Here is a 16092-nt window from a genome sequence, read left to right on the forward strand (position 1 = left end):
CATTTGAAAGTTCTAAAAGTAAACATTATTACTAGTATTACATAGGTGTTCATTGTTTAAAATATGTTATTCCCATTAGCTTTGATTTGAAAATATCAGTCTCAATGTATTCAGCCACAGTCTTTGCCTTAATATTTTTTATGCTTAATTCATCTTGCTAAGAGGAAATAAAAATATTTGTGTTTCTCTTCCATTCATTGATTTAATGTGAACTCTGGACTCAAGCTTAAAGCCTTCGATCTCTCTCTGCTCTTGGTGTACATTACAAATTTCACATGTGTTTAGTCCAAATGAGATTTTTATATCATTGGATAAAGACTCCATGAGATTAAAAAAAAGTTTAACTTCGTTTTCATTGGGTGCCATATAGCTTGATGCCAACCATGTCTTATCAACTAATAAATATTTTGGTTCAACTCCTTTAATTTTGAATTCAAACTTGGTTCTCCTTAGGAGGAATGATAATGGATTTGCCAATGGACAGAACAATAATGGTCTTTCCACTCTCTGGAAAAAAATGCCACATTTTATATATCAACTGTTCTTGAAATTACTGTATTGGTAATATGTTTATTATGCACACACATACACATTAATGACATATTTCAGATAGAGAACAGTTTCCATGTAGGCTTCAAATAATTTAGAGTCCTCCTGATACTTGGAACTACTTCATATATTTTCAGTATTTGAATAATCCATTGCTGTAAAACTGAGTCAAAGGCTTTATGATAATAAACAAAGACAGTATAAATGTTATGTTTGGGCAGCTTGCTCAATAATTATCAAATCCATTATTTTTTCTATAAAGCTTGTACTTACTGGCACAAGCTTTTTGCTTTTCAGTCAATATACTGGGTGTTTTAGAAGGCTTTTGAAAGTGATACTGGGTACGAATTCTTTGAATAAAGAAAATAAAAATATAATTGGCTGACATTTGAAAGGCTTCTATGTCATTATGAATGATGCTGAATAAATGAAGTATTTATATTTGGGGAACATAAATTTAGAGCTAGAATAGACCTTAGAAATCATCTAGTCCCACTTCCTCACTTTGCAAGGAGAACACTAGGAGCCATAGATGAAAGTGACAAAGAGGTGATTTTAGAATTCATATAAAGAAAAGCTGCAAAAAAAAAAAAAAGAAGTTTGCACAAAGTGGAATGGGCTGGGAGGTGAAGGATTCTCTAGCCCTGAACCTCTTCAAGCAAAGATTATCTGACCATTTGTCAAGAATATCATAAGGGGTATTATTATTCATGTATGGGATAGACTTGGCTGCTTCTAGGCAGCCTTGTAATGCTAATATTCTGCAATTCTTTTTTCTTTTTTTGTTGTTTGCATTTGTAGGTAATTCCTAAATGAACTTGCAATGGCAAAAACTTATCATTCTCTTAACCTGATGATATAGAGAGACAAAGAGGAGGTGGTGATAGTTTCAAATGGAATGGATATGCTGGTAAACAATGGAGTGAGTGAGTGAGTGTGTGTGTGTGTGTGTGTGTGTGTGTGTGTGTGTGTGTGTGTTTCAGGGCTGGCCAACCATAACTTTGATGATTTTTCAAAAGGTTTTTTAAGATTAATCTAACCAGGGCAGCTAGATGGCGCAGTGGATAGAGCACTGGCCCTGGATTCAGGAGTACCTGAGTTCAAATCCAGCCTCAGACACTTAACACTTACTAGCTGTGTGACCCTGGGCAAGTCACTTAACCCCAACTGCCTTACTTAAAAAAAAAAAAGATTGATCTAACCCACAGCATACTAGTAGTATAGGTTATATATTCTGTGGATCCTCAATAATAAATATTTAACGATACTAATGAAATAAGAAATAAAATTATTCATTACTACATTTACTTACCTTATAAATGAGGCTATCCACTAAAAGGTCGTGCTGAATAACATTGGACTTGAGCTGCTCATAATACAATAGGTCCTAAAACAAAAGAAACATCTTTGAAACCCTAACAATCCTATTAAAACCAGAATCAAGTCTTTTTGTAAAACATAAAAATACAAAATACTATTTATTCAAACGTCTGACCAAGGTAGAGAAACAACCTACTCTTTTAACTTTGAAGTGTTGCTGTATATTTACTTACTTGTGTACATGTTACAGTCCTCCAGTTGAAGAAAAATTCTTTGAGGGCAGGAAGTATTTTCATTTGTTACTTTGCATGCCTAAGACAGAGCCTTGCATAGAGATAGCAAAATGCTTGTTGATTTGAATTATTTTGAATTATTTAAGATAAACAAATATTCCAAATCAGGCCCAAAAAATCCCCAAATTTGCTCTTCAGGGATTAAGAACCCTGCTGAAGCACAGTTCTTGATTGAGACTTGAGGTTTACAACCACTACTCCTGGAGAAAACAAGAACTTATGTTTTATAAGGCCTATCCTGAGAAACACAAACTAGGATAAAGTATAGGACCTTAAAGGCAGCCCAGTGGTCTCCACCAGGCCATTGCTTCAAGCATTACATGGTAGATCACAGTACTCATGCTCACATTGGGATGTCCTAGATGTGACCTCCTTGTTCACTTTGAAGTCAAATGGACTGATATTAATGGACAGATTCTTTTACAGTAGTATGTGAGATGGATTTAAGAATAGAAGAAACTAATCAACTCCAGTCCCTGAAAGTATTCCTTCTAATCTAGAATAGAGTAACTGAGGTAAATGTAGCCCCCTCCAAATTTTACCACAGCTGCCCATGCAGCACAGTTCAGGTGCCAGAGACAAATACAGGCCTAAGCACCCTGGAGAGGAACAAAAGAACACCTGTGCCTAGCAGGTACTCCATAATACAGTATCCTTGATCAACTGATCTCAAGCAGAATCAGATCTTCAGAGGAAGATGGTACAAGGAAGTTATAATAATATTCTATTTTTTCATGTTTCTTAAGTCACCTTTCCTACTATGATAGACCCACATTTAATTAAATTTAAAAACTGTTGTTTTTCTACTACTCTCATTCCCCCCGCCCCATCCTTATTTCTTACATATATTATTTTACTTCAAAAAGTGTGCTGGGATATGGAAATGGAAATCATTTATAAGATATGAAAAAATCTACTATTTAACAAAAGAAACAGTACAATGAGTCATATCCTTCATAGACAGGCTAAGTAAAAATACAATGGCAAGATGGGGGGACAGAGTGGAACACTGCTTTTTAATAAAGAGAAATAGGATGAAAGATTATTAGGTAGATTAATGAATAAAAGGACAATTGGAATCACAGATATAGAAATTTAAGAACATTAATGAGTTTGCATCAATTTCCAACAGAGTAATATAAAAATTAAATCCAACCAATAAAAGCAACTCAGGGTGTTTCTAGAACAGGGGTTCTTAACTTAGATCTATGAATTGGTAGCTATTTTTTTTACATGTTGACCACTGTATTTCAATATAATTAGTTTCCTTTGTAATCCTATGTATTTTATTTTATACATTTAAAAGCCCTCTTCTGAGAAGGGCTCCATATCGTTCACCAGCCTACAAAGCGGTACATGACATAAAAAGAGTTAAGAACACCTTGCTCTAGAACAAACTTTTACTAAAAACAGAGGTTCTGAAGTAATCCTCAGGTTGCTATGGACAAAAAAACCCAATAATAGGATTTGTTTCAACAAATATAACTCGTGTTCAGTATTGTGAAGTCTACATAGATAGAGAAGAGTCTCTGCTCTCAAGGAATTTATGGTCTATCTAACAAGGGAGACTTGGGGGAGAGAAGCATAATTGGAAACTCCTTCCACTGCAACCCATTCTACAATTTATGGTACCAGAGAGTTTCCTGGGGACATTAAGAAGTTAAATGATTTGCCCAGGGTTTCAGGGCTTGAAATGATAAAGAGAGCTCTCTATCAACCATGATATACTGCCTCTCATAGGGGAGATGTGCAATATTTTATTTTTGAAATATTTTTTAAAATATAAAAAATGAATTGCTGTTGGTAGGAAAGCAAGTATATGGTACATGAAATTCTTAATTTCCCCACGTAGTATCATCTGGTGTCATGAATTGGATTTAATCCATAGCACAAAGGAAAGGCTGTGCTGCACAGTGAATAAAGCACTGGAGTTGTATTCACATCCTGTCTCAGACACTTACTAGCTATGTGACCCTAACTCTCAGCTTTAGTTTCCCTACCTGTACAATGGGGAAGTAATAGCAACTACTTCATAGAGTTCTGAAAATCAAATAAATGAAAGTGTAAATAAATGTCGGTCATCATTATTATTATCATTATCATCATTATTTTGGCACAGTGAATAGAGGTCCTAAGATCTCAAGGAAATCCCACCAAAAAAAATCATTTTAATGTGAATTGTGGAAAGTATTATTCAAACTCTAAATTATTTTCTCCCTCTCCTTTCCTTTCCTCTCCTCTCACTTTCTCACTCCTTCCCTCACCTGCCTAGATCAAGTCTCTCTATCTCATCCAAGCTCCAAGTATATTGGCTGCTCAGGGGCCTGATCCCATTACTGAACAATGGGAGTTGTTTTTACCAGTTTCATATCCTATTTGGGTCAGTTTGCTTCTCCTTAGGTAGCCTTGGTGGCCTGTCACTCACAAAAGCAACACATTGGTACCAGAAAATACAGACACTTGAATGGCTTAGCTCACTGCAGCTCAGAACTCCTGAGATCAAGACATTGGCCAGTCTCAGCTTTAGTAGTAGGGATTACAGGCAATGCACTACCATGTCTGGCTCTTAATAATTTGCAAGGAGAGAATTCTGAAAAGGTGCCTTGATGAGAAATAAGAATGTGTGTGTTGTTTCAGAATACCCAAAGATTTAAAAGTTCCTTTCTCCTTGTGGCAGAATATAAATGCCATCTGAAAATGCCAATTAGAACACAAATAGTGAGCATCTACAGTGTGTAAAACACTGTACCTAGCCATGATGAAAGACTCTTTTTTCAAGAAGCTTATGGTCTGAAAGATGATAAAAGACAACAATTTATGCATGTATAAATATATAAAGCACAAAATGTGAATATATGGTTTAACATATATGCATGTAAGTGTGTAAACACATATGTATATGTGTATATGTGTATTATGGTCTATATATGGAAAACAGACCAGTTAGAGATTAAGTAAATTCACAAAAAAGATGATTCATCCCAGCCCCAAATGATGAAACAATTAGCCCCTTAACTCATCAGTGTGGACATTCCCTTACTAGGAGTGCCCAGGTCTTTAAGTATAACTATGTGGTACACGCATTTCTTTTTGTAACTCTTCCAAAGATGAGCTACTATACTAATAGAAGCTTTCCTCTGGTTATTTTACTATTTCATATGTCCCAGTGGAGCACTTGGGCTGTCTATCTGATGTGCCAATTGCTTTGTGATAAAAATTCCTGATATGTGTTTTATGCTACTTCTAAGTCATTATTGATAATATCCTATAGATATCTTATCCCAACAATGCATCTTTCCATTGTCCTGCTGGTCACCTAATTTTATTCTTCTGAGACTGTATTTGATGATTCAAAGGAAAGTAGTTATTACTAGAAGAAATTGCTATTTTAAAAATGACCTTGTATAACAGCAAATTACTGGGGATCAATGAAAATGTTATGTAATTTCTCAAATGGGATATAGTCCCATCTCCTTTTCCTACCCAATTCTGGCCCGAAGTTCACTGTTCATCTACAGTGCTTTAAGATACATAAATGGATATATCTGTATGTATGTAACGATGGCCCAATTCAATGGATCACCTGTACAATTAAAAATAATGATCTGAGCAATATGCATTTTATTAGGCATTTTTTTTCTAAAGTGAATGGTAAAGTTAATCTTTTCTGGATTATAATATATTTCAGTAAGAAGGCTTCATAGTTATGTGAATATTCATATTTGGAGAACCTTGCCAATGACAGGAAATTCTTCTATTTCATCTGTGTATAAGACACCTTCTATAATGCACTGATAAGCATATTTCTTTCTGTTTTAGACTTCTCTTGATTTTCATAATAAATCTCAGTAGACGGCTGAACAAAAGTCTATGATTATATTTGCTAAAGAAACATGATTTTAACACGTGGGATTTGGAAGAAAGAGACAGATGTGAGAATAGCTGAATAAGAAAATGGGGTTTGAGGATAGGATTTGTATTTGTATATGATAACTTAAAATATAGGAATCATGTCAGAGGCAACATCTGAGCCCAAACCCTCTGATTCCAAAGCCATGATCTTCCCCTACTTCTCCTCTTACATGGGCTCTTATTCACTTTGTTCTTGTTCTGCTTGTGTGCTTTGAACACTTTTATACAGATCTCTCCCTTTTTCTTTACATTCTTCATCTTTGTCTGTCTTAATTGCTTTATAGTATTCCATGAGCTTTTGGTCTCTTTTTTTTTCATCTTGTCCCAGTCTTCATGACCCCAATTGGGGTTTTCATAGCAAAGATCCTGGAGTGATTTGACATTTCCTTCTCCAGCTCATTTTGCAGATGAGGAAACTGATGCAAACAGGATGAAATGATTTGCCCAGGGTCCCATGGCTAGTTGGTATCCAGGGCCAAATTTGAATTCAGATCTTCCTATCTCCAGGGCTGGCATTCTGTCCACCATGCCATTCAGCTCCCCTTCTCAGATTAATGGACCATAACTTCCCACTTTGTTATATTTTACTTATTAAATAACAACCATTTCCCAATTGTTAAACATCTGGGCACCTTCACAGATTTTATTTATTTATTCATTCATTCATTCGTTTGTTTGTTTTTGTGGGGCAACAAGGGTTAAGTGACTTGCCCAGAGTCACACAGCTAGTGTCAAGTGTCTGAGGCCGGATTTGAACTCAGGTACTCTTGAATCCGGAGCTGGTGCTTTATCCACTGTGCCACCTAGCTGCCCCTCATCCTTCATTTTTGAAGAGGATCAATGACATTGCAGGGTGATAAATTGACTTGCCCATGAACTAGATTTAAGTGAGGCAGAGTTTCACAAACTTGTCTTCCAAAGTCTCCCTATGTGTGAAGAAGTTCCTATTAATTAGCTCCATTGTTTGGTGGTCCTTCCTCCCTTTCTACTCAGTGTTTTGTTACATTCTTTAATCTCTTGGCACAAGTCAGGATTCACTTCTGCTTCTTCAGATCCATTGTCTCTGTTTTTATCCTGGAGTCTTTCAATTCTCCAAGGAACAAGATTATTCTCTCTGACACTCTGGATGACACAGAGGCATTCACTGGATTTTTGGGGCTTCTCTTCTAGGAGGAGTCCAGCCTACACTATGAGTATGGATAGTAATTGTTTGGTAATGGCAAAAAGACAAATATCACGCACTCTAACATGCAGGTCGCTGTATAATATTTCTTCTTTATATCAGGGCTTCTTTTGTTTTTGCGGGGCAATGAAGGTTAAGTGACTTGCCCAGGGTCACACAGCTAGTAAGTGTCTGAGGCCGGATTTGAACTCAAGTCCTCCTGACTCCAGTGCCGGTACTCTATCCACTGCGCCACCTAGCGGCCCCTATATCAGGGCTTCTTAAATATGTTTGCACTATGGGTCCTTTTGGAAGCCTAGTGAAGCCTAGTGACCCATTCTCAGAATAATGTTTTGAAATGCATGTAATAAAATACATAGGATTAAAAAGGAAACCAATGATACTGAAACATGGTCATACAGAAAATGCATACATAAATAACAATGCACAGATCCCAGGCTAAGAACCCCTTGCTCTATCTTCTTCCTTCACCATCAATCTAGCCCAAGCACTCCATTTACGGGAAGCCTTTCCTTTCCCAAAATGCTAGTGCTCACCCTCCCTAATTACCTTGTGTTTAATGACTTTGTGCTTATTCACTTTATATTTATTCGGTACGCAAGTCTACATGTGCAAATAAGATATCTGTAAAGTGCTTAGCACAGTGTCTGGTAACACAACAGGAGCTTAATAAATGTCGGTTCCCTTCTCTCTTCTCTTCCCCTTTGTTCTTTGGGATTAGAGATTATTTCATTTTTGTATGTTTTCCCAGCACCTTTTACAGTGTTTAGTACATAGCAGGTACTCAGTAAGTGCTTATGGACTGATTTTTTTTTTCATGTTTGCCATCCCTACTGCAAATCTCCCTTAGGGTTCAGCTGTTATACCTCCTGAAAGAGGTTTAACAAAATACATAATTATTTCACAAATTTCAGAAACAAATTAGATGTTATTATCCACTCTAAGAAAAAAGAAATATAACAACTTCTACCAGCAACAGTTTGTGAGTAATTTTTTACAGCAGTCATGAATAATTTTGTTGTCTAAAAAGTGAAGGTTTTTCTAAGAAGTATATACATGGGGGCAGCTAGGTGGTAGAGTGGATAAAGAGGACCCAAGATCAAATCTGGCCTCAGACACTTGACACTTACTAGCTGTGTGAACCTGGGCAAGTCACTTAACACTCAATGCCCCGCGCAAAAAAAAAAAAAGCATATATATCCTTTTTTGGTGAGAGATATTGAGAACCCTATTTTCCTATTATTTACTTAAAAGATTATTTGAATATTTAGATTTACACATCATTTATATTATCCAGGCAGGCATTCTAGCTAATAAAAAAACCCAAAACTAAACACTCTATCAAGAAGATTTTAAAAAGTAAACAGCATACATAGTAATTTTTTAGTTTATTAAATTTTCACTGACATTTTTCTTAATATATATCTATTTCCTAGATGTGAAATATTCTTATTGAAAAGTCTATTCTATACATACTTTTCCATAGCTTTTTTTTTATTGCTACATGCTTATGCCTTCAAGAGCTATCACAATGGAAATATTTCCTGGTTTCCCAGCTGCTAGAGCCATTGAGAAATGGTTACTTTCCAGGTACTCTATATTCATCCTGCATGTTTTAACTTATATATGTTGTCCCCCTCAATGGAATATAAACTTCTTGAAAGCAGGGACTGTTTGGGGTTTTTTAGGGGGCAGATCAATGAGGGTCAAGTGTCTGAGGCTGAATTTGAACCTAGTTGCCCCCAAGAAGGGACTGGTTTTGCTTTTTCTTTGTATCCTTAGCACTTAGCACAATGCCTGACACATAGTAATCACTTAATAAATGTTTGTGAATTGACTAAAAGATACAACTAATGGCAAATTCCTTGAGTGTAGAGACTGTCTTAATTTTCATATTCTAGCATTATATTAGGCATATAATAAATATTTGTCATGGTAGAAATTGAGTATAGTTGGAGCTTAATAATGTTCAAATCACATGTTAATCTCATTCCAAAAATTCTAAAAGTAATACAACTTAAAAAGAAGAAAAAAATTCTTTCAGGATCAAATGACCAAATAGCCCTCCTTCCTACAGCTGACCTTTTGTAAAACATGCACGCAAGACTAAAATGTAGCCTGTGCTCTTTTCTACTCACCTCAGGTTGGTTAGAAACATTCAAAATGAGGGCCCACAATTCTGCTCGGAGCGCTGTTGGGCTCCCTTGTCTGATGTACTGTTGAGCAGCAGCACTATCTTGTTCGGCTAAAACTGCCAAAAGGGAAAAACAATATTAAAATGTTATCAGTGATGTAGAAATCGATAAACAATTTAAAAGCACATCGATCACACAGTCAGATACAAAAGGTTTAAGTGATCAAATCATCACTCGTTGCTATGCGGCGTTTGGTCCTTTTAATTCAGGAGCTTCTCATTCTTAAAACTCTGCTTATTCCTGAGGTCTACATTGTAGTTTGTGACTTTCTTCTTGCTCATTTTTTTGGTTTCCAGTGTGATGGATCACACCCTTCTCATAACACTAACACAATCGAATTCTGAATTATTCTGGATCACCCATCTTTTGCTGTAAGTTTTGATTAATGATATTATGATATGATTAATAATACTCTCTGGCTAACGTCCACCCCACTTCTGTAACAATTTATGGGACTAATACTCAATGAGAAGAGTTTTCAGAGGCACAAAGTCATTTTTAGAATTTAGGTCAAAGCAAATCATGCTTTCTTTCATACTTGTTCAAATTAAGTTCCTTTAACCTTTACATTTTTTTCATGTTAAGAGTTTTCCAGCTACTGAAAAAGAAAATTGCTAAAAAAAAAAAAAAGATAAAGATGAAGACATGGGCATCTCACTAGCATTTTATTTAAAAGAACTATTTTGGGGGGCAGCTGGTGGCACAGTGGATAAAGCACTGGCTCTGGATTCAGGAGGATCTGAGTTCAAATCCGCCCTCAGAAACTTGACACTTATTAGCTGTGTGACCCTGGGCAAGTCGCTTAACCTTCATTTCCCAGCCCAAAAATATATATATTTTCATATGACAACATGACGTAGTATAGGGGTTCTTAACTTTTTTGGTGTCATGAAGAAGACTGGTGAAGCCTATGGAGCCCTTCTCAGAATAATTTTTTTAATATATAAAATGAAATACATAGGATTACAAAAGAAACCAATTACCTTGAGATGTAGTTATCAATTTTTTTTTAAAGTTCAGTGACCCCTGGTTCAGAAAACTTAGCAGAGTGGGAAGAACTCTGGATGCACACCTCACTGCTGACACTTAATTAGCTATGTGACCATAGGTAGGTAACTTAATTTCTCCAAGTCTCACTTTCCTCATCTGCAAAATGGGAATGCTAAATATATCTACCTCACAGAGTTACTTTGATCAAATTAGGATCAAATTAGTTGGTGTATCTAAAACACTTTAAAAATATTGTTATGTGGGGCGGCTAGGTGGCGCAGTGGATAGAGCACCGGCCCTGGAGTCAGGAGTACCTGGGTTCAAATCCGGCCTCAGACCCTTAACACTTACTAGCCGTGTGACCTTGGGCAAGTCACTTAACCCCAATTGCCTCACTAAAAAAATTAAATAAATAAATAAATAAATTTAATTAAATTAAAAAATATATTGTTATGTAAATTTTAGCTACTGTCATTATTATTGTTATTATTATTATTATGCAGAGGTAATAAAATCCATCCTATTAATAAAAAGGATGAAGGCTATGGCCAAAGAATAAAAAATCTGTTGATCCACAGTCACAAAAACTAATGCTAACAAACAACTACAGGATCATCTTTTATTTTGTATTTATGGCAAAAATTCTAGAGATTGAAAATGAAATCCTACAAATAAAGATTTTTTTAAAAAAATTATTGCATTTGAATTTAGGACTCTAAAACTATAAAGCATCTATACTGACATCACATATGTCTGTGCTATTAGAGAAAAATCAGATTTATTAAAATCAGGAAAAACTTCACTAAACTCAGGGAAAATATTCCAAAGGGTACTAATAGCTGAATCAATTGTTAAGTCTTATGTCTGAGAATAATCATCTGGAAGTACTATGGTTATATTTTCCCCTGATGCATGTGCATAATTCCTATTAACACTAATGAAATATGTGTGTGTATCCAAGACAAAACAGTCTTCTTTAATTTTAAAATAAAATTCAAAGGAAGCATGAGTTAAATTATCATCATAGAGATATGTGTCTGTGCTTTCTATTTCTTTTTTAGTGAACCAGTTGTGGAGTTTTTCAGCTGACATTTTTAACTAGAGCAAAAATAAAAGAATAGCTCTTTTTGTCTATATATATATTTTCATCATATTTTTATTATCTATAGTTATATGGGATTATTTCCTTAGGTTAACTTTTTAGGGGATAGGTTATTTGGCAATGGTGCCAAAAGCAAACAATTCTTTAGGGAAAGCTAAATTCTTAAGAATATATGAAAATTAGAATTTTAACTTACCTTTTTGTCCAAGCCGTACATGTTCATTTTCAAAAAGCTCTGAGTTTGGAGAGAAAATAACATTATGAGATAAAAAAATGCTCTATAACATTATGCATAACTACTGTCAACCCTTTCTGGCATTTAAAAATGTGGATGCTACTATATTTAGCTATAGTGACAATGACCATTCTTTGTATCTAGAAAATTTATTTTCCCAAGTTGTCTACACTTATATAAAGTTGGGGTCTCATATGAGCAACCTCTAAAAATACATGAAAAAATACTGATTCTACTGAAAAGAGGAAGCAAAGAGAGTCATCAAAACTGTAATTATCTATTAATTGTGTATTTTCCCACAAATATAGTTTTGAAATAAACAATGATTCATAATATCATAAGATTTATCACCAAGCACTGGCCACTGGTGATACTTTTTCCCACTAAGAACTTTAGTATGCTGGTAAAACATAAACTTACCAGAATTCTAATGTAACAAGGATTATTATTACAAAGATCCCGATATCACAAGTATGTCCCTCAAAGTTATAAAGAAGAAGTAATACTACCTATGAAAAAAGTATTAGCCCTCTTCTCCAATGTTGGTGCCATGACAAGCATGTGTAAGAGCAAAACATAGGTGAGTTTGTAGACATATAAAGTGGGCTAGAAGAGAGGAAAAACTTAACTAAGTTTTTTAAAGTTGTCAGATATATTTCAAATCCAGCCTCAGACACTTACTAGCTGTGTGACCCTGGGCAAGTCACTTAACCCCCATTGCCCCGCACAAAAAAAAAAAAAAAAGTTGTCAGATATAGATTCTGAACTTCAATGGCAGAGTTTTTCCTCCTTATATTTGTAAATAATCTAAAATTATGGAGAAAATAAAAATGAATAAAAATCATAATATTATATATATATATATGTATCGAGTTTGAGTATGAGTTATATTTTGAAGAACTCTCACTGTTTAATTTGATCACTGACAATGCTATGCTAAGGATTACTAAAAATCCAGCAGTTCAACAGCTAAAGAAGTGAGTCTAGAGACAACCAGAGTCCAGACCAGAGTCTAGTTTTCTCCTGATGACCACTCCAAGAAGACAAGAGCTCAGAGACTTTAAATGAACAGTTTTGTTTTGTTGTTTTTCTTTTTTCCTTCTGTTATTATATACACCATTTGTAACATGTGCTCTCTGCAAAGGCCCTCCCTCTACAGGCCAGCGTCAAGGTGCCAGTTCATGAGGGACCGCCCCTCTGGACAAAACTTTCCTCTCTCTCTTTTCTATATTGTTACTAACATATTGTTTGCTAGCATAAGGTATTATATTCTGTTACTTTTGGCTGTTTCATATAGCAATCCATATGTTTTCCGAAGAAACAAAGGGGGGGAATGTGGTAAAAATTATTTGTGATAAAATTATTATTGCAGTTTTTTAGCTGACTCATTTGGGAGGGGCCACACCTGGCCCACCCTGAAGTTACATATACTACTGAGGTCAGAAGGAGAGCTTTCCATAGGCAGTTCAGACGGGAGGGTGAACATAAAGGTCCCTCATATTTCCGGGACCCCAATATTTAGGTGAGTCACCCAATTAATGCTCCGTATATCCAAATTTCGGCCCTCACAAAATGATAAATAAAATAATTTACACATGGATTGATTTTTTAAGAATTTGAAAGTTAGTCCAAGTTCTTTTCAGCTATAATTTAAATTTATCAATGAAACTTATTTAAATAAACACATCAATTAGTAACACTTTCTTACTTTCAGGATTATATTTCAATTTAATTACAGTCGTAAAACATAGAACATTTGAAACAACCATGACTTTAACTTAAAAAATAGGTTTATAATCCTCCTTCTTTACCCCAAGTAATAATACCAAGATACAAAACCAGCAAAAGCAATTATTATTGAATGAGCAACAATTTAATTCATCTGCAGCAATCATTGACTATGAATTATGAGATAACAAAAATGACCATAACAATTAAGTGATGTCAAAGTGATATTGAAAAATAAAATATATTTTAAAAGACACAGATACTCATATTGAAAATTACTTTTAAGTACTTTCAGAGGATCAAGGAAAAGGAAAAAAATTAAAATAAAGGCTATGGTTAAAATAAAACTCTACCTACTGTATAGCAATGAGAGTTGCCAATAAAAAAAGATACTAAATATGTTCATAGGGTCAAACAAAGCCTAAATTAAAATCAGACATTAGGCAGATAGGACATTTAACATATTAGGCTTTTCCTTGCGGTATGTTTTTAGGATAGTCAATGTTTACAATGGGACTCTGAAACTATGTCTATGCAGGTAACAAGAATTTAAAATTTGAGGAAATTATCTGCATAATCAAGGTCTGTATAAATATTATTTTTAACCTTATTTTACTTTAAGCAGATGTCGCTGTTTACCTAACTTAATCATATTAAGGACAGTACAAACGGATAGTGATGACTAGAAGAGGGAAATTGGAACATAAACAATATAGATTTTGTCAAAAAAAATTAAGTTTGCAAGTCTAATGACTTTTATATCCACAGATCCAGACTCTATCACTAATAACTTTGAAAAACAGTTTCTAAGTAAAAATAATTTTTTAAATCCCTTGCAACTTATAAGATTCTATCTGAATTTCTTGTGTAGAATTTCCTAACAATATATTGATCAGAAAAAGCATTTTGATTTTTAAAGTAAAATGTTAAGGGGCTAATTTAAAATAAGATAATATTTTAAAAGAAGGCCATTGTCATTATTCTATTTCATTTAGCAGATAAATACTAACCAGGAGGCACTTGTGTAGCATCATCAATACCCAGCTGTCCTGTATTTAAGCTCAATTCAACAAAAAACTCTTTCTGAAAAACAAAGATAAAACAAGAATAAATAGAAATCTCAGGCTTACTATTCCTAAAAATCTCCAAATAAAAAATTCATTTTCACTAAAAAATGAAAAACATTTTCCAGATAGTGCTGAGTACCCTTTTTCTGAGATTATTTAACATTTGATAACTTTTAAAATACTGAAAAGAACAGAGATAATAGAAAAGCGACATTATAAACTATGGTCCCATTATGTGCAAATAATTCACATTTTAAGGCATGAGAGAAATTCACAGTTTTTTTCTCAATAGTCCTTTCTCCCCACCTATATGATGTTTCTCTTTTACTGATTCTTTTTTTCAAAAAAACAAAAAGAACAATCTTTAATTTTGTGCCTTTCTAGTACCAAATATTTTTCCCCTTAATTTTTCCAATCATAATAAAAACAACAATCCCTCCTAAGTTAATTTATTTATTTAGTGCTATACCAATCAAACTATCAAAAAATATTTTATAGATCTAGAAAAAATAACAACAGAATTCATCTGGAAAAACAAAAGTTCAAGAATATCATGGGAATCAATGAAAAAATACAAAAGAAGGAAGTCTAATAGTAGCAGATCTCAAACTATATTATAAACCAGTAATTATCAAAACAATCTGGTACTGGCTAAGAAATAGAGAGGCAGATCAATGAAAGAGAATAGGTACAAATTACACTATAGTAAAGGACAATAGTAATCTAGTACATGATAAACCCAGGGATCTAAGCCTTTGGAACCAAAAACTCATTATTTGACAAAAAATTGCTGGGAAAACTAGAAAACAGTGTGACAGAAACTAAGTATAGGCCAACATCTCACACCATATACTAAAATAAGGTCAAAATGGGTACATGATTTACACAAAAAGGATGATACCATAAGCAAATTAAGAGAGCATGGAGGGGCAGCTAGGTGGCGCAGTGGATAGAGCACTGGCCCTGGATTCAAGTACTTGAGTTTAAATCCAGCCTCAGACACTTGACACTTACTAGCTGTGTGACCCTGGGCAAGTCAACCCCAATTGCCTCACCAAAAAGAGAGAGAGAGAGAAAGAGAGAGAGCGAGAGCGAGCATGGACTCATTTATCTGTCAGATTTATAGGCAGAAGAATAATTTAGGACCAAAGCAGATATAGAGAGTAAAACAAAATGTAAAATAGATCATTTGGGTTAAATAAAATTTAAAAGTTTTTGCACAAACAAAACTAATATAACCAAGATTACAAGGGAAGTAGAAAACTGGGAAAGAATTTTTGAAACACTTATCTCTGATAAAGGCCTCCTTTCTCAATTATATAGAGAACTGAGCCAAATTTATAAAAATACAAGTCATTCCCCAATTGATAAATGGTCAAAGGATATGAACAGGCAGTTTTCAGACAAAGAAATCAAAGCTATCTATAATCATATGAAAAAATGCTCTAGATCACTATCGATCAGAGAAATGCAAATTAAAACAGCTCTGAGGTATCTCCTCACATCTATCAGAGGGAC

At 34.5% G+C, this 16092-nt stretch overlaps 1 protein-coding gene across 2 annotated transcripts in view; it reads right to left on the bottom strand.

The window, feature by feature from the left end:
• Nucleotides 1–16092, bottom strand: part of TBC1D19 (TBC1 domain family member 19) — a 116164-nt gene that overhangs the window by 58614 nt on the left and 41458 nt on the right. For both annotated transcript variants that reach the window (XM_043973484.1, XM_043973483.1), the window contains 4 exons: nt 14518–14590; nt 11741–11779; nt 9396–9508; nt 1862–1936 (listed from right to left, as the gene is read on the bottom strand). In XM_043973484.1, coding sequence (XP_043829419.1) covers nt 1862–1936; nt 9396–9508; nt 11741–11779; nt 14518–14590 — 300 coding nt within the window. The remainder of the gene's footprint in view (nt 1–1861; nt 1937–9395; nt 9509–11740; nt 11780–14517; nt 14591–16092) is intronic.

Source organism: Dromiciops gliroides, chromosome 6, assembly GCF_019393635.1.
Source record: "Dromiciops gliroides isolate mDroGli1 chromosome 6, mDroGli1.pri, whole genome shotgun sequence".
NCBI lineage: Eukaryota > Metazoa > Chordata > Mammalia > Microbiotheria > Microbiotheriidae > Dromiciops > Dromiciops gliroides.